The sequence below is a fragment of the Prionailurus viverrinus genome, chromosome D2 (assembly GCF_022837055.1).
Source record: "Prionailurus viverrinus isolate Anna chromosome D2, UM_Priviv_1.0, whole genome shotgun sequence".
In the NCBI taxonomy this organism is placed as follows: domain Eukaryota; kingdom Metazoa; phylum Chordata; class Mammalia; order Carnivora; family Felidae; genus Prionailurus; species Prionailurus viverrinus.
Genome location: NC_062571.1, coordinates 22888406 through 22908533, shown reverse-complemented (window position 1 = coordinate 22908533; position 20128 = coordinate 22888406). Strand labels below are relative to the sequence as shown.

Genomic DNA, 20128 nt, shown 5'->3' with positions numbered 1-20128 from the left:
CCCCAGTAACCGTGTTTGAGAACACACATGCAGCATTGCCAGCCAGGGAATTCACTGAGCCTTTGTGGCCAGAGTTTTCACTGAGGCTCAGTCATAGTCTTGGTTGGCCACATGGATATTGTTGACTGCTTGTGTGATTTACCTTAGTCCCCAGTCCTTCCTGAAGTCGAGCGGATAGCACGTGGCCACAGGTACCCGTGATAAAATCGCATCATTAGTATAGCATGTGTGGAGGGACCCAAAGCCCCAAGGTAAACAAAGATATTTATCAGGCCGAATATTCCAAGGGTCAAGGCCACTTCCCGGGAGCAAGGGCAGAGGCTAGACCACTTTTCAGGAAAGGTTAATTAATCCTTTATTACAGAGCTACTTTATCTCTTTGCTTCTCCATTCCATCTAACGTGTGCCTGCCAGATCAGTCCATCTAACGAATAGTTTTGGCCATGTTACTTTTTACTCAACAACCTATGTGTCTTCTTATTACACTTTTGTCCCTATGTTCCAGAGTTTACATGTGGTTTTGATAATAAATATTCTTTTTTTTTGACCCCATAAACCAGTAAAATATCAAAGTGGTCCCAAATTATATAATCACCCTGTGTTTTCCAAACTGGTCTTTACCCCTGCTGTCTTTTCAACCTGCAATGCCCTTGTCCATTCAAAATCTTTGTGGTCTCATTCATGTGCCTCACTATCATAAAGCCTTAATTGCTTAAAATAGATTTATTTGATTTCTCTTTGGATCTCTTTCCTTGTACATCTCCATGATACTTGCTGTGACCTGCCTTGCATTGAAGTTATTTTTATACCTGTCTTATTCTCTTTATTAGACAGGAAGCTCCTTCAGAGTAAGGATTGTGCCTTATTCCTCTTCATGTTTTTTTGTGGAGGCCACAATAATGCCTGGAAACCTGAAAGGGACAGAATATGTACAGAATTTCATTCCTGTCTTTTGGAGAAGATGCAACAAATTTAATGTCACAAGAATAAAGTCTCTAAAACAGTGGCTTCTCCGCTGTAGTTAAGTGCCAGACGAATGTTATAGATAACAGGCCCTTCCTCCTAAGGTCTGGAGTGGGCTAGTGTGGTTAGGGAGATTCTTGTGAGGATTTAGCTGGTTTTAAAGAACTAAATTTGCATGAGTACATAAAGGTTAGTATTGTGTTCCTGGGTCAGTCTGCAGCACTTGGCACTATGGATAAGTCAGTGATTTGGGGAATCTAACCTAAGGGATCTGGGGGCATCTGGGTGGCTCAGTCAGTTGAGTGTCTGACTCTTTTCTTTTTAATTTTCTTTTATTGTTTATTTATTTTTGAGAGAGAGAGACAGTGTGAACTAGGGAGGGGGAGAGAACTAGGGGGAGAGAGAGAGAGAGAGAGGGAGAGAGAGAGAGAGACACAGAATCTGAAACAGGCTCCAGGCTCTGAGCTGTCAGCACAGAGCCTGATGCTTGAACCCATGAACCATGAGATCATGACCTGAGCCACAGTCGGATGTTTAACCGAGTGTCTGACTCTTGATTTCAGCTCGGGTCATGATCTCACAGTTAGTGGGATCAAGTCCCACCTCTGGCTCCGCAATGCCATCTAGGAGCCTGCTTGAGATTTTCTCTTTCTCTCTCTCTTTCTCTCTGTCCCCCTCCCCAACTCACATTCTCTGTCTCTGTCTCTCTCTCTCTCTCAATAAATAAATAAATAAACTTAAAGGATCTGATTGGATCTTGTTGGTCCCAGTGTGGAAAATAACTGTAAAGACTTCATTTAACTTCTCTCTTCCATATTTAACCCTCTCTCCCTTCCCCAGTCACAAATCCAGTGTGCCTTCATGAAAAGATGCTCAACGTCGCTCCTCATCAGGGAAATACAAATCAAAACCATACTCAGATATCACCTCACGCCAGTCAGAGTGGCCAAAATGAACAAATCAGGAGACTATAGATGCTGGAGAGGATGTGGAGAAACGGGAACCCTCTTGCATTGTTGGTGGGAATGCAAACTCGTGTAGCCACTCTGGAAAACAGTGTGGAGGTTCCTCAAAAAATTAAACATAGACCTACCCTATGACCCAGCAGTAGCACTGCTAGGAATTTACCCAAGGGATACGGGAGTACTGATGCATAGGGGCACTTGTACCCCAATGTTTATAGCAGCACTCTCAACAATAGCCAAATTATGGAAAGAGCCTGAATGTCCATCAACTGATGAATGGATAAAGAAATGGTGGTTTATATACACAATGGAGTACTACATGGCAATGAGAAAGAATGAAATATGGCCCTTTGTAGCAATGTGGATGGAACTGGAGAGTGTTATTCTAAGTGAAATAAGCCATACAGAGAAAGACAGATACCATATGTTTTCACTCTTATGTGGATCCTGAGAAACTTAACAGAAACCCGTGGGGGAGGGGAAGGGAAAAAAAAAAAAGAGGTTAGAGTGGAAAAGAGCCAAAGCATAAGAGATTCTTAAAAACTGAGAACAAACTGAGGGCTGATGGGGGATGGGAGGGAGGGGAGGGTGGGGGATGGGTATTGAGGAGGGCACCTTTTGGGATGAGCACTGGGTGTTGTATGGAAACCAATTTGACAATAAATTTCAAAAAAAAAAACCAAAAAAGGAACAAATCCAGTGTGCCTTATGCTGAGACAACTCTTAATATATTCATTCATAAAACGAATATATATATAATTATTCAGCATATATTTAATGAACATGTATCTATTAGATACTGTGTCACGTGTTGTATATTTGCTCAATATTTGCTTTTTTGGTGAACAAGAAAGAAATAGCTCTTGTCCTCATTTTCTCCCTTAAAAGAGATGTAAAACACTAAAGCTCCTTTTCTGTTAGTTCAGGTTACTTTCATCTTATTAATTTCCCTAACAGGTCTGTGAAACAGTAGAGCTAAATGGATCAGATCTGCAGTAGCTAATATTAATTGAGCACTTAACTATGTGCTAAGCACTCTATATATTTATTACCTTGATCCTTACAACCCTTTGGGTAGCAACCTAATCCTCGTTACATTATAAATGAAGAAACTGAGGCTGTGTTTCAGCTTTGCCTACTCTAGAGCTTTCACTTTTCACTTCTGTTGGGTGGATTACTGCTAGATTGGGTGAGCTTTGCCACCTATAGCTGCAGTTCTCTATGATCCCACATTGTCATTCTAGCGTAGTGTCAAACATAGCTCGTTTGTGTTAGAAATTGCACTTTAAGTTGTTACTACATCATTGGCTGAATGAATGGATCAAATCCATTACCTGTCCACAGCAGTAATACTTGTCTTTGTTCTTTACAGAGGAGCTTTCTATTGCTTGAATATCGCCTTGGGGGAAAAAAAGAAATAGATGATATTAGAAATATTTTTTTCACCAGCTACAAGTTGCTAAAAAAAACTGTGCCACTTTGAATTTTCTAATAGTTCATGATAAATACATTAGTTGGTCTGAGTTCAGCAAGTGAATTAAGACTTTTCTCAGCAAGTTGGTTGACATTAAGCTTCTCAAACTTGCAACAAATCACAGGACTCCAGGAAAGTCTGGATTGCTGGTTTGTCAGTGGTAAATTGTTGCACTGTTCTCTAATACAAGAGTATTATGAATGTCAAGTATTTCCATTTATTTATATATAGTTGAAATAATATAGTGTTTGGAGGCCTAGCCATTTTATAAAAGACTGATTTCCTGGGGATGCCTGGGTGGCTCAGTTGGTTAGGCAGCCAACTTTGGCTCAGGTCATGATCTCATGGTTTGTGAGTTCAAGCCCCGCGATGGGCTGTCAGCTCAGAACCCACCCTCTGTCCCCTTCTCTCTCTGCCTTTTCCCCACTTGTTCTCTCTCTCAAAAATAAATAAACATTAAAAAATTAAAAAAAAAAGACTGATTTCCTGAAGGAAATAAAATGTCCAATTTGGACACAACAATCTAGAATTTTAATTATCTTAATGACTAAGGGTGAGAGTATTACTTTACAAAAAGTCTTACTGTTCTAGCCCCTCTCCCCTAAAGGTCTTTAAAATGCTTCAGTCCACTAGGTACTTCTTCTGAACACTGGCAGGTAAATTTGTGAATGTGGGTGAACACACTGCATTGTGTTTTCTTGTGTAGTTGAAGTGGAGAAATATTTGCTCAAATTGCTTTTTTTCTAATTTAACCAATGTTATCTCAATAGACTAGGTGGAGGGCAGGTTAATAGAATGGCTAAGAGTTGGGCTCTGAAGATAGCATTGGGTTTGAATGTTGCCTTTGCTATGTATAAGCTGTGGAGCACTGGGCAATTTAATATTTCTAAGTGTCAGATTCTTCATCAGTAAAATGGGAACAATAATAATTCCTACCTCATATTGCTTATTGGATTAAACGTGTTTTGTGTTGGGCCTATATAGTAGATGCCCTCTAGCTCTAAAATGCTAATAATCGCTGTTTTATTTATTTTTATTGTAGAAAGTATCAGTTTTCTTTCTTTGTATTTATTTAAAAACAACACGCTTTAAAACAATGAGTGGTCTTGATGATTAGCATTGTTGCTAAATACAAAGTGGCCACTGTAAGGAGGAACTAAAAACGACACAAACAGTGGTCTCTTAACAGGATTGTTTTCAAGATGTTAAACTTGATTCTAGCAGTCAACTCATAAGAATTTTGGATTCATACCTAATTCTTGCTACCAAATGAAAATTTTTTGTTAACTAAAAGTTACTGAAATCTGTGGATTATGGAGCCACACGATCTGGGTTCAAATCTAAACTCCGTTACTTATTTACTGTAGGACTTTGGGCAAATTACTTACTTTCTCTTTTCCTCAGTTTCCTTGTTAAAATGAAGATAATAAAAGTACCAATCTCACAGGGTTGTTAGGTGAGGATAAAAGAGATAATGCTTGTAAAGCTTTTAGAACAGTACCTGGCACATAGTAAGAACAATATAAGGATTAAGTCTTATTGTTTTATACTGATGGGGGTGCCTGTGTGGCTCAGTAGGTTAAGTATCCAACTTGGGCTCAGGTCATGATCTTGCAGTTCGTGGATTTGAGCCCTGCATTGGGCTCTGTGCTGACAGCTCAGAGTCTGGAACCTGTTTCAGATTCTACATCTCCCTCTCTTACTGCTTCTCCCCCACTCATGCTCGCTCTCTCTCTCTCTCTCTCTCTCTCAAAAATAAAACATTAAAAAACTTTTTAATTTATTTTATATTGATGCTGCTAACAGAGCTAAACTTGATTTTCACCCAACCATAATGATGGATCTGCATTTTAAATGATGGATGGAATAATTATTATTGCAGACGTTGAGTAGTTGGATGTATATGTAAGAAATATGTCAGACATGGAAAAGTCAGAAATTCAAGATCTTCTAGAAAATGAGACATTATTGGGATGCCTGGGTGACTCAGTCAGTTAAGCATCTGACTGTTGATTTCAGCTCAGGTCATGATCTCATAGTTTGTGAGTTTGAGCCCCACATCAGCTCTGCACTGACAGTGTAGAGCCTGCTTGCGATTCTCTCTCTCTCCCTGTCTCTCTGCCCCTCCTGCTTTCTCTCTCTCTTAATCTCTCAAAATAAATAAATAAACTTAAAAAAAAGAGAAAAAGTCATTATTTAAAAGCAGCTATTTATAAGATTATAAATAATTATAAATAATCTTTTTTATTTAGCATTTGTAGCACTATAATAGTCTCCAATACTGCTTTCATAAAACCAGACATGATTTGACCTATATTTTCCTGCTTATTACCTTAAGTGATTATTCAGTCAAAGAACAAGTAAGAGTTGTGTAGGACAGTCTCAAAGTGATTACCATGAACTTCAGAATAATCTTGTTGGAGAACAGTTGCTGAGAATTGAATCATGATTGCCTCTGTGGCCCTGATAGAAATGCTAAGTTTAGTAACCAGTGGTTCTAGAGAAGGTGGGAATCAGTTTAAGGAAATAGGAAGAATTTTGAATTTGACAGCGGAAGTCCTGGGTTTGAGTATTGGTGATGCCACTTATGAACATATAACTCGGGGGAATTAACTTGTCTCTTTGCTCATTAGGTTCTTCTTTTACAAACTAACAGTGATAATCTCTACCCTGATGTTCTCACAGGATTGTTTTGTAGGCCCAATAGTATAACATGTAGAATCCCTCGCCATGTATGTGATTGTGCTTTCCATTTTAATTAATGTCAAGATAAGACAGTGTCAAGAACATTTTTGTTTCTGTATGGAACCTTGGATAAATGACTTGGGCTATGCCAAGAGAAAAGCAGACAGGATATTTTCTGTTTAAATTCTATTCTACAAATTTAAATCTATTAAATTTAAACCATAACTAATTTAACTTAATGTAATTTATTCTAATTTTCTTGAAACACATCACTTTCCCTCACAGCATATGATTTTGACCTGGCTGGCAGAGAAGGAACTTGGGTTTGGGGCTGGATTAAAGGAGAGGAGAGGAGAGGGTCTTGATGTGAAGCTGGTTACCAGAAGAGATGTAAATAGGTTTTGTTGAACTTTTGTCCTACAAATGATGTTTTAGCAAGACTCTCAGACCTTTTCTGGGGGTGAGAATAAGGGAAAAGATAGTAGGACCAGTATATTTCCTAGTACAGAGAGGATTGGGACAGGCAGTATCTGGGGTTTCTGTTAGGAAGAAGGCAGAAATCTGGCCCATGAAGGAGCTCTCACTGAAGGGGGTGGAGCTCATGTAGAGATAGAGTGTGGTCTGGATAATTACGTTCTAGGAAGAACTAGGGTCAACTGTGAGGTTTTTTGAAACTGCAACTTTCTTTTTATCTGCATTTTTTATTTCCTGCCAGTTGTCCAGCAATTGCTAAAGTTAAACTTCCCTAGAGCAGAAAGACATGTATTTAGGGGCACCTGGGTGGCTCAGTTGGTTAAGCGTCCGACCTCAGTTCAGGTCATGATCTCATGGACTGTGAGTTTGAGCCCAGCATCAGGCTCTCTGCTATCAGCTCAGAGCCTTCTTTGGATTCTATGTCCCCCTCTCTCATTGCCCCTCCTTCATTCATTCTCTCTCTCTCTCTCTCTCTCTCTCTCTCTCTCTCTCTCTCTCTCCACTCTCTCTCAAAAATAAATAAGCATTAAAAAAAAAAAGAAAGACATGTATTTATTTTGGGTCAGGCCAATAGAAGGAAAACTTGTCTTTCTGAAATGCAGTGGATCAGAGGGAGGGGAAAACTTGAGATCAGAGCTTGGCTGAAAAGGAAAACAGATGGGCCAAATTTTATTTATATTTGGCATTTGCTCTAAAGGCACATTCAGCCCTTATGGGTCTAAGGAGAAGGAGGACGTCAGGAGATGCCACTTAAACCCTCTTTTCTGGCTTTGTCCTTCTGCTCTACTTTCTACCACCATCTCCGTCTCATCTGCTAACTCCCAATCCTCTTCCTTGAAGAGCTTCTGTTTTGCTTTAAACAACCCCTTTCTACCCTTAGGTGGCCCAAAACGATAGATGTTCTTTCTTCTCTCTGCTTGGGGGATATCTAGGGAGGATTTCCAGCCATGTCTGTGGTATATCCTACTAGATTCTCTTTACCATACACATGCTGATGAATACTGAAATATTTCTACAGGTAATAACTGATGATCTTCAGATCAGCTGAGATCATTTCTTCAGATCAGCTGAGAAATTAGCCATCCTTTATTTATTATATTATTTTTATAAGAAGATGTTTTATAAGATCTAAATGAATTTATATGGCTAAGTTTGGAACAAAACAAATAGCTGGCTTGAAGACTGACTATATTACAGGGTGATAGCATTGTTGCAATGGAAAATAAAAAAACAATGGAATCAGACAACTTGGGTGTGTATTCAGACTCCATGTGCTGGCTGTATGACTTTGGGCAGCTCATGTTACCTCTTTAAAATTCATTTTCCTATGTGGGATAGAAATAAAAATAATGTCAAAAAACCAGTAATATAAAGACTTCAGTGTTACAAAGACTATGTGCCTTAAACCCATAGCCAACAACAAACTCAATGATGAGACTCTAGAATCTTTAGTATTTTAATTAGTTAAAAGACAAGGATGTCTTACCATTACTTTAAAAAATTTTTTTTCATTGTTTATTTTTGAGAGAGAGAGAGACAGACAGACAGAGTGCAAGTGGGAGAGGGGCAGAGAGAGAGGGAGACACAGAATACAAAGCAGGCTCCAGGCTCTGAGCTGTCAGCAGAGTTCGATGCAGGGCTTGAACCCACGAAGCACGGGATCAGGACCTGAGCTGCAGTCAGCCATCCAACCAACTAAGCCACCCAAGCACCCAACTTAAAAAATTTTTTTTTCAATGTTTATTTTTGAGAGAGAGAGAGAGACAGACAGACAGACAGAGTGCGAGTGGGGGAGGGACAGAGAGAGAGGGAGACACAGAATTGGAAGCTGGCTCCAGGTTCTGAGCTGTCAGCACAGAGCCCGACGCGGGGCTCAAACTCACGGGCTATGAGATCATGACCTGAGCCGATGTCAGATGCTTAGCCGACTGAGCCACCCAGGCGCCCTCAGGCACCCAAACTTTTAAGCATTGATTTGGAAGTTTGGGCCTATGTAATAGCATGTACCAAAAAGCAAGTGTGCAAGAGATGGTTGTGGAAAGAAAAGACCATCCCGCATAACTGAAATGAAGAGTGAGTTGGGGCTATCTATGTACAAACAGGTGAGAACAGCCAAGGCAATTTTGATAAAATAATTGCAGATACTTTTCCTACCAAATATTATGTGTAACATCAAGTTTACACTGTGAGCACAAGAATAGACAGATGGTAAGAGGAAGACAAATAGACTGTCCTGAATGTGGTGTCCAGCCATTGACTTACTGAGCAAATATGCTGTGGTAGGCCCTGAACTAAGGGCTTTTTGTAAATTATCTAATTTAATCCTTACAACAAAACTGTGAGATGGATGTTGTGATCTCCATTTTACAAATAAGGAAACTAAAGTTTAAGGAAGTTAAGGGGTGCCTGGGTAGTTCAGTTGGTTTGACTTCACCTAAGGTCATGATCTCACAGCCTGTGAATTCAAGCTCCGCATTGGGCTCTGTGCTGTCAGCACGGAGCCTGCTTGGGATTCTCTGTCCCCCTCTCTCTCTCTAACTTTCTCTCTCTCAAAAATAAAAATAAATAAAAATAAAAAGTTAAAAAAACTTACCCAGGTGCCAAAGCTGACGTTAGAGCAAATATTATACCTCAAAGCAATTGCTCTCAAAGTGAATCTTACACAAATGAACCATGAAGGAGTGAGTGATTTTACCAGTGGTTTTGGGAAAAAGACAAGGGAGGTTGTCAGAAATTACGTTAAGTACTCATATCACAGTATACCTACAAAAATTCTATCCAGATTGAAGAAAAGGGCCAAGGGTAAAAGGTGGTGGCCAGGAATTAGAGGGCAAGTAAAAGAAATAGAAATAGCTATTTAATTGCAACTGGACTAGGGAAGAACTTTCCAAGCATGGAAACCACAGAAGAAACCACAGAAGAGATGATTGATATGTTTGACTACATAAAATTTAAAATTCTGCACATCAAAAACTATTAGAAACCAAACCCAAATGCAAATAACAGACTAGGAAGGCCAATGAAAATATACAACTAAGATACACAAATGACTAATCTCTTTATCGTACAAAGAGCTCTTACAAATCAATAAGAAACCCACAAATTTCCTAAGTAAAAATGGTCAAAGGCAATAAATAGGAGAATTACCATGAATTTTTAAAATTGCTCAGAAGCACTAACAAGAAGAAAACAACTAAAAGTAGAAGTAGACACCATTTTCACTATGAAATAAAAAACATTTTATGAAATTGTTAAGATATTTGTGAGAAATTTGAGAAATAGGACCTGAGATACACTGCTAATTGTCTTTTTGGTGGGCAGTCTATAGGCATATCTCAGAGTTACTGTGGGTTTGGTTCCACACCACCACAATAAAGTGAATATTGCAATAAAACGTGATTTTTTTGTTTCCCATTGTGTATAGAAGTTATGTTTACACTGTACTGTAGTCTCTTAAGTGTATAACAGCATTATGTTAAAAAATATACATACCTTAGTTAAAAAGCAATCTGAGCTTGCCAGGAGTCGTACTCTTTTTTGCTGGTGGAGGGTCTTGCTCATTGTTATGGATGCTGCTGGACCAGTGTGGTGGTTGCTGAAGGTTGGGGTGACGGTGGCAATTTCTTAAAATAAGACAGCAGTGAAGTCTGCCACATTGGTCGACTCTTCCTTTCACGAACGATTTCTCTGTAGCATGCGAAGCTGTTTGACAGCATTTTACCCGCAGTAGAACTTCTTTCAAAATTGGAGTCAATTCTTTCAAACCCTGCCACTGCTTTATCAACTAGTTTATGGTTTATTCTAAATCCTTTTTGTCATTTCAACAATCATCACAGCATCTCCAACAGGAGTAGATTCCATCTCAAGAAACCACTTTCTTTGCTGATCCAAAAAAAGCAACTCCTCATCTGTTCAAGTTTTATCATGAAATTATAGCAATTCGGTTACATCTTCAGACTCCACTTCTAATTTTAGTTCTCTTGCTGTTTCCATCACACCTGCAGTGACTTCCTCCACTGAAGTCTTGAACCCCCCCAAAGTTCTCCATGAGGGCTGGAATCCCCCTCTACCAAACTCCTGTGGGTATTGATATTTTGACCTCTTTCCATGACTCATGAATGTTCTGAATGGCATCTAGAATGGTGAATCCTTTCTAGAAGGTTTTGCATCGACTTTGCCCAGATCCATCAGAGGAATCCCTATTGTATCTATGGCAGCTATCGGCTTATGAAATGTATTTCTTTCTTTTTTTTTTTTAGTGGTTTTATTTCTTTATAAGACTTTATTTTTTTAAAATATAATTTATTGTCAAATTGGCTTACATACAATACCCAGTGCTCATCCCAACCAGTGCCCCTCTCAATGCCCATTATCCATTTTCACCTCTCCCCACACCCCCATCCACCCTCAGTTTGTTCTCTGTATTTAAGAGTCTCTTATGGTTTGCCTCCCTCCCTCTCTGTTTGTAACTATTTTTTCCCCTTCCCTTCCCCTATGGTCTTCTGTTAAGTTTCTCAAGATCCACATATGAGTGAAAATGTATGGTATCTGTCTTTCTCTTAGTGACTTATTTCACTTAGCATAATACCCTCCAGTCTCATCCACATTGCTGCAAATGGCAGGATTTCATTCTTTCTCATTGCCAAGTAGTATTCTATTTATATGTAAACCACATCTTCTTTCTCCATTCATCAGTTGATGGACATTTAGGCTCTTCCATAATTTGGCTATTGTTGAAAGCGCTGCTATAAACATTGGGGTACATGTGCCCCTATGCATCAGCACTCCTGTATCCCTTGGGTAAATTCTTAGTAGTGCTGTTGCTGGGTCATAGGGTAGTTCTATTTTTAATTTTTTGAGGAACCTCCATGCTGTTTTCCAGAGTGGCTGCACGAGTTTGCATTCCCACCAACAGTTCAAGAGGGTTCTGATTCTCCACATCCTTGCCAGCATCTGTAGTTTTCCTGAGTTGTTCGTTTTAGCCACTCTGACCAGTGTGACGTTGTATCTCAGTGTGGCTTTGATTTGTATTTCCCTGATGATGGGTGATGTTGAGCATTTTCATGTGTCTGTTGGCCATCTGGATGTCTTCTTTAGAAAAGTGTCTATTATGAAATGTATTTCTTAAATAATAAAAGTTTTAAGTCAAGATCCATGAACTGCAAAATGGATGTTGCATTAGCGGGCTTGAAACTAAGATGGATCTCGTTTTACATCTCCATCAGATATCTTGGGTGACCAGGTACATTGTCAATAAACAGTAATATTTTGAAAGGAATCTTTTTTACTGAGCAGATCTCAACTGTGGGCTTAAAATATTCAGTAAACCATGTTGTAAACGTATGTGCTGTCATCCAAGCTTTGTTTTTCTGCTTATAGAGCACATACAGAGAAAATTTAGGGTAATTCTTAAGGGCCTCAGATTTTCAGAATGGTCAGTGAGCACTGGGTTCAACTTCAAGTCACCAGCTGTGTTAGCCTCCAGCAAGAGAGTCAACTTGTTAGTGAAAGCTTTGAAGCCAAGCCTTGACTTCTGTATGGCTCTGTGAGTCCTAGATGACCTCTTCTTCCACTAGAAGGCTGTTTTGTCTACAATGAAAATCTGCTTTTTAGTGTGGCCACCTTTATTAATTATCTTAGCAGAATCCTCTGGATAACTTACTGCAGCTTCTACATCAGCACTTAACTGCTTCACCTTATACTTTTATGTTTTGGAGACAGGTTTCTTTAAACATGGAGATTTCCTTAAGCCTTATGAACCCACCTTTGCTAGCTTCAGACTTTTCATCTGCAGCTTCCTCATTTCTCTCAGTCTTTATAGAATTGAAGAGAGTTAGGGCCTTGCTTTGGATTGGGCTTTGGCTTAAGGGAATGTTGTGACTGGTTTGATCTCATGTCCAGACCACTCAAACTTTCTTCATATTAGCGATGAGGCTGTTTTGCTTTTTGATCATTTGTGTATTCACTTTGAATTTCCTTCAATAACTTTTCCTTTGCATTCACAACTTGGTTAACTGGTACAAGAAGCCTAGCTTTCAGCCAATTTCAGTTTTTGAACATGCCTTCTTCACTTAGCTTTATCATTTCTAGGTTTTGATTTGCAGTGAGAGACATGCAACTCTTCCCTTTACTTGAAACACTTAGAGGCCATTTTAGGGTTATTAGTTCGCCTGATTTCAGTACTGCTGTTACTTAGGGAGTAGGGAGGCCTGAAGAGAGGGGGAGAGATGGAGGTCCTAGGGGGCAGGGAGGATGGTTTGCAGAACAGTTAGCAAACACACAACATTTATCAACTTAGTTACTGTTTTATATTGGACAAGGTCATAGTGCCCCCAAATTACTGATCACAGACCACTCTGACAAATATACTAATAATGAAAAAGTTGTGAGCGTTATAAAAATGTGACATTCAGTCAAAAAATGGAAAAATGCCATTGGAAAAAATGGTGCCAATAGAACTTACTCGAGGCAAGTTGCCACAAACCTTCAATTTGTAAACAAATGCAGTATCTGCAACACCATAAATGGAAATGTGCCAGTATAGATTTTTGTTCTTTTGGTCTGTAAGCTGTGGGCAAGTGCCATGGAAAATGTATGCCTTTTCTTCAGAAATTCTATTTTGGTGAATTTCTTTTAAGGAAACTGGCAGCTATAATGTTAAGATTTTCTTACAAGGATATTATTGCAATGTTAGATGTACCCAGGTAAATAGAAAAACAACACAACTTAAACAAGAAATATCAGGAAATGTTTAACAAATAGTGTCATGTGAATATGAAGATGTAACTTTTTTTTTTTTGAAGGGAGAGGAGGGGCAGAATCCCAAACAGGCTCCATGCCCAGTGCAGAGTGCCATGTAGGCCTTAATCTCACAACTATGAGATCATTACCTGAGCCAAAATCGAGTTGGATGCTTAACCAATTGAGCCACCCAGTTGTCCCAAAATGTAACCATTAAGACTGTGTTTTTAAAGACTGTTATTGGTAAAAAGTGATTTGCTGTTGAGGGAAAAAGGCAAGACACACCCTATCTGTGGTATAGTCCCAATGTTGTTTAAAAAGCTCTGTGTGTGTATGCTTGGGAATATTGAAAGGGAGCAACAGAAGATATAAATTCCATTCTAAATTGTGTGTACATTGGTTTTTACTTTCTGCATTGTGCATATTTTCTACAATAAATGCATATTGCTTTTATGATTATAAAAAAGCTATTAAATTTACTTTTAGAAGTTGTGCAGATTAAATAAGAAAATATGGCCAAAGTAAGGTTTTAGAAATATTCATTTCCTGGAGGCACCTGGGTGACTCAGTCAGTTAAGCATCCGACTTTGGCTCACGTCATGATCTCACAGTTCATGAGTTCAAGCCCTGCGTTCGGCTCTGTGCTGACAGTTCAGAGCTTGGAGCCTGCTTTGGATTCTGTGTCTCCTTCTCTCTCTGCCCCTCCCTGCTTGCACTCTGTCTCTCGCTCTCTCAAAAATAAATAAACATTAAAAAAATCTTTTTAGAAATGTTCATTTCCTGTTTTCCTTTATTGGACACAGATAGGAATTTCAAATTTCAGATTTAATTCTTTGTGATTTGAGAGTGAATTTTTAAAAGTTGAGAAGACTAAACTCCTGAGGCATCCATTTGTGTAGCTTTCGGTACAGTTAACTAATGCAAGCAAGCATCACTACAGCTAAAGGTGCAAAGTACTGTGTTCGTCTCTTCACATTCTATAGATTTAATCTATGCCAGTTGGAATAATTTGCATCTTGCACATATTATTATATCCTCATAGGGAATGAGCTAAATTCATTTTCTCATGGCAGGATAAAGTTAGCACTTTGTAAAAGCAGAAAGTCAGCCTTCTCCTTCATCTGGCAGCGCCTGCACTCAGAATAGGTCTGTAGTTCTCTCTTTTGAGGCTGCCATTGTCTTACTGGAACCATGTCATCTCTTGCATATCTGGCGTTTGGCTTTTCTTTGTCTTGCTATTCTGGCCCTTGGTAAACAATATTTGGGATAATGAAGTTTGAGAGAGAAAATGGGTTTCTCTTAATAGCTGTGAAGAAAAATGATGTGGGGAATGTGTTTTACGGTGCCAAAATCTTCACATAAGCAAGACTGTTTTTGCAGTCTATTGTTACACTGTTGAAATTGTATCTCATGGGCATATTCCCTTCATGTTCAGGTTCACACTTTTTATGTATTTGACACAATTTTGTTTTTAAAAATTCTATCCAGATTATCGATGCCTTTGATTTGGTATGCACACTTCAGAGTTTTTCTTCATTGCACTAGTTATGTGAACATTTCCTACAGGCTCCTTTTTTCACTGTGCACCATCACCTTTCCTCTGTTTTGCTTTGCATTTTAAGGCACTTCCGGTGTTTTTAAGTCCATTAATAATAATCATTTGAAGGGGCGTCTGGGTGGCTCAGTCTGTTGGGTGTCTGACTCTTGATTTTGGTCAGGTCATGACCTCATGGTTCCTGAGTTTGAGCCCCGTGTTGGGGCTCTGCTCTGATAGCACAGAGCCTGCTTGGGATTCTTGGTCTTTCCATCTCTCTTTCTTTCTTTCTCTCTCTCTCTCTCTCTCTCTCTCTCTGCCCCTCTCCTGCTCACACACACATACCTATTCTCTCTCTCTCTCTTAAAAAATAAATAAACATTAAAAACAAATAACTGTTTGTAAACTGTTGTCATGGTAAATATCTAAAATTCTTTCATGTTTGCTAAAATTTGTTTCTTTGTTTCTAGGGTGACTATGGATCCTACTATTCCCGAAGCTCCAGAAAGGTAAAGAAAGTTAAGATGGAACTCAATACATATTTTATTTTTGGTTTCCCTTTTTTGTCATAATTATAAACATGGACTGAAAGAATTATTTATATAGGATGAGGTTTTGTAACCTTTTAAAAATTTAATTTTTAAAAAATGTTTTATTTATTTTTGAGAGAAAAAAACAGTGTGAGCAGGGGAGGGGCAGAGAGACGAAGACACAGAATCTGAAGACAGGCTCCAGGCTCTGAGCTGTCAGCACAGAGTCCGATGCGGGGCTTGAACTGATGGACCATGGGATCATGATCTGAACCAAAGTCGGACACCTAACTGATTGAGCCACCCAGGAACCCCTAAAAATTTAAATCAGAGAACAGTTTAAAAGTTTTTTTAGTTTTTGACTCATGGAGCCACCTGGTCACCTGGACACGTGCTCATGGTAGAATGGTACCTTGGGAGTGTTACCTATGTTCCACATCTGGTCCTCAGCTGTACGATTGGAGGTTTGATTTTATGACATCCAAGAGTGGCCCTATCCCCCAGGAGACTGATGCAGCATCAATTTCTCCATTTATAATGCCATGAAAATCAAATGCTTGGCTTGCCTCATTAGTACATTCTCTGTTTGAAAAGCCTGAATAGAGATTTAATTATGATCAGATGCTGCTCAATCTGGAATTAGGAGAGCCAGTTTGATGATTTTAATAGTGCAAGTCTTTTAGCCATGATACCCCAGTGCCCCATCTTACCTTGAGGAGTGTTCTGCCCAGTGGGCCTTGTAGGCTGCCTTTCCTCTATACAGCGATGGGTAAATGATACAACTCTCCCCCTCTCCCTTTCCCACCTCCCTGGACTTGCCGCCACTCATCTTTCTATATGCTTAACATCCACTTTCTTTCATCTTTTAGTCTGGGTAATATCTGTTCTCTGCAACAGGCAGGCTAAGGAAAGGGTTAGGACTGGTTGTATTTGAATACCAACTCTACCTGGTTCCATGTTCTTGGACAAGGTACTGAGTCACTCTGTGCTTCAACTTCCTCAATGTGAAGACAGATTAGTAATGGTACCTATCTCATAGGTTTGTTGTGAGGAGACCATTTCATTCAGTGGTACAATAAGAGCTAAAAAAGTCAAATGATATAATTCATGTTATTATAGCTTATTGTTTTTTCTGAGGTGACTACTGCACTCATATGTATAGATTTTATTAGGGTGAATTATGCAAAATTGCCATTTTGGTATGTCAAAAATTGTCTAACAACAGCTACTTCCTTTGGCTAAACCCAATAACATTAACTTTTAAATCTTTTTCCTATTTATGGAACCTTTAGTTATTTTACTGCTTTAACACATATCATTTACCCTTATTCTTTGAAATATTCACTTGCATCATCTTCCTTAAATGATGTTATTTTGTTGTTGATATTCAGTGAAATGGTAGAGTAATACTGATTTTTTGTTGTGAACTACTCAAGAATGATAACATAGTCTTTTTAGATTTTTACATTGGTTCAGTAGATATTTCTTCCCATCATATCACCAGCCTTACAAGATGTTGTCATGTTGCTGGTCAGTGTTATTTGTGTCACTGATAATAAACTAAGACTCATCTGAATCCTACTGTTAATTCCTTCTTACCCATGTATGTTATGTCTCACCTCTTAAAGAACTTTTGTATTTTGGGGGTGTATTTTCTTTTCCAGTAATTTTAAGGGGCAAAAGTATAATAATATTCATTTTCTAAAGTTAAAAAATTGAATTATATGTTGAATAATTAGACCAAGAGTATAGATTTAGTTAGTAATCTAGTTAGTTGAACAGAGATCTTCATAATTTCAAAGCTAAGATGGGCTTTTATAGGTCTTACCCAAAACTCTCATTTTGTATTTTTGAGTAAATAAAAACCATAAGAGGCTGTCTGAAATAATAATGGCAGAATCAGAAAAAAAAGGGGTATCCTTTAGTTTTCCCCATTCCCTCTATATTTCTAGGGTCCTGTTTTTGCTCAGAATCATTCTTTGACCACATTTTAGAGTTTTAAATCCAGCGTAGTTAATAATCGATACCAATTTTGGAATGAATGGAACATGAATTTCAGCACTACTCTGGATGAGAACAAATATATATGTTGTCGTGTGTCAACATTGAAATATTTTAGTTTTTCTTAAATATTATATGAGCATGAAACAACCATTCAAGTGTGGATTTAGGACTTTCTTGTTCTGTTCTGCTAATAATGTATTTGCGCCCAAACCAAATGTAGCTATGTCTTATATGTGGTTTAAATGCTGTCTTTACTGAAGAATTGACTTTGTACTGTGATGTCAGAAGACATGAGGCATTGGCATTCCTAGGCTGAAATAAATGATTTCTCTAGAGACTTCAATACCACCAGGAATTTACCAGTTCGGTGAGTCAATAAATCTGAATAGGGCAAAAAGAGTCTGGGAGTTGATGCTTTTTTTTATCCAAAGTGAAGGATTTCTGCTGCTTTACAGTTTTGGTATCTTGGGACTGTCTTTTGTGGCCTCTGTCTGGTTTGGGTATAAACTCAACTGCCTTGGTTCTTTGGAACCCACAGTGGCCAATCAGCTCAGTTTGCCTCCATTCTCTCTTGTCACAGTTTCAAAGAACACACCAGAAGTCAGAGATCTGAACTCTAAAGAGGGCCCTTGCTGCTTGGCACCTACTCCAGTTTCTCATCTCCAGTCATTTAATGGTCCAACCCACTTTGCCGGCAAGGGAATGTCTGGGGCCTCAGGAGGCAACACAGAATCCTTTTTCAGAATTTTTGTTATTGAATCCTCTCACCTACTTAAAATATTAAAGTCCTCCTGGGATTAGAGACTGAGGAGGTATGATTTCATAGTGCACAAATTGAAGGGGTAGCTTGGATGAATTCTGAATTTAATAAGAAGATGATCAATAAAAATGAAAGGAAACCCAATTATTATGTCTTGATATCTGATTCTTTCTTTGTTTTCCCCCACCACTTTGATTATGTGTTTTTATAGAATGTGAATTGAATGGCAGCATTTAAGAAACCAAGGTCACTTTTTGAGTCTCGTATACCAAAGAGAGGTAGGCAAGCCTTTGATTTAGATGTTTGTAAATGTGACTTGACATCTGTAGATAGGTGTGCTGTCAGAACATTCGATTTGCTTAATAGAAAAGATGAAGGAAAGCATGAGCCTCTGTGATAGAATTCTTTTGTCTTTGAACTCTGGAATATGAGTAATCAGGAACAATGCTGCATCGTGTCAGGCGAAGTCTGAATCCTGATGACACAATTCTAAGAACTGTCAGAATTGACTTATGCCCAATTTAAGGGTATGGGTTACAAAGAGGCTGACTAAAAATACTTGGATATTTGCTGTTGCTTGCCAAAGTTTGTTTTCATTTTACATTCAGAACAAATCAGAGCTACCACAGTGCAGGCACGATGCTGCCCTGAAGGTCTTTACGTGGGGAGACTGGCTTATACCAGGTTCAGATGTGACAGTGTGCTGGCCACATCCACTGTCATTTCACTTAGCCTCAGGACTGATCTGATAGCTTGGACATGGCTTTCCTCTCTGCTCCTTCAAATGGGCCCCTTACTGAAGGTGTGTGGTCAGTAGGAAGAAAAGACTCCCGTTTTCATTTGGGAATATCAGTCCTTTAACACTTTTTCATGACATTTAAGGAATACATGTTTGCTTTGATTTCTATTCGAAAGAGAATAATGTTATTGTATGCCTTAAAAAAATGTGTTAGGAATGCAAGTAAGAGTATGTGAGTGTGTGTAAAAAAGAGAGAGAGAGAGAGGGAGTGAGTGAGTTGGGATTTGGAAGACTAAAAAATATCACATAGAATATCTATGAAAGTATATAGTTTGCTATATTAGAAATCATCTTACGAATGACAAGTTATTGTTAGTTCACTAATGTATAGTTGTCACATGTAAGCAACTGGCACCAACTTTGAACCCACAAGCTTAGCATCCTGGCTTAGTAGACCAAAAGATTCATATATGACCAGATATTGTCACTCTCATGCTCTCACAAAATGCTACTATCCTTCCGCTCATGAGAAAATAGAATTTTTCAATTGATCCTCTATTTTTCAGTATGATTACAAAGTTGTTTAAAATTTCAGAAATGAAGTCTGATATCACAGTATTTTCTCCCAGACATCTTTTGCTGTTTATTGCTTGACATCTTCTTTTGGAAATTGTCTCTCCATGTCTTTGGGCATTATTTTATCAGGGTATTCATATTTTCCTCATCAATTTATACAAGTTTTTTATGCATTAATATTATTTGTCCTTTAGCTCCATTTTGGGGGCAAATATTTCTGTAGAGTTCCTTTGACTTTTATTTCCCTTTATATTATGTTTAGCTTGCACAGTTTAATTTAAAAGTTTAGTAAACAAACACTATTTGTGGTGGAACTGTTAACCGTAGACTTGTTTTCAAATATGGTAATTTTTAGAAAACATGTTTGGGCACAGTTTCAGATCATATTTTTTATATGAAAACCAAAAATCAAAAGGTGGTAAATATGGCTGAGGTGAGAGTCATGTTGGGGGCTTTGAATTTTCAGCTAAGGAGATCAATCTAGAATAGACATGCTTCATATTAAATTGGATACAATTGTGGACCACAGTATGATAAGGGATCAGTATATGTTAATCTCCTTGAAGCAGTGGAGGAGATGCCAAACTGTGGGACACTGTCATATTATTTCACTGTGGCGGTGGTGGTGGTGTTAACTCTCAAGAAAGTCCCTTTTGTGACAGAATTAAAAAAAAATTAAGTTT

The 20128-nt window shown here is 38.5% G+C and overlaps 1 protein-coding gene across 1 annotated transcript in view; it reads left to right on the top strand.

Moving 5' to 3' along the window:
* Window positions 1–20128, top strand: part of LOC125147582 (putative RNA-binding protein 15B) — a 357891-nt gene that overhangs the window by 108355 nt on the left and 229408 nt on the right. The window contains exon 3 of the mRNA XM_047824669.1: window positions 15307–15345. Coding sequence (XP_047680625.1) covers window positions 15307–15345 — 39 coding nt within the window. The remainder of the gene's footprint in view (window positions 1–15306; window positions 15346–20128) is intronic.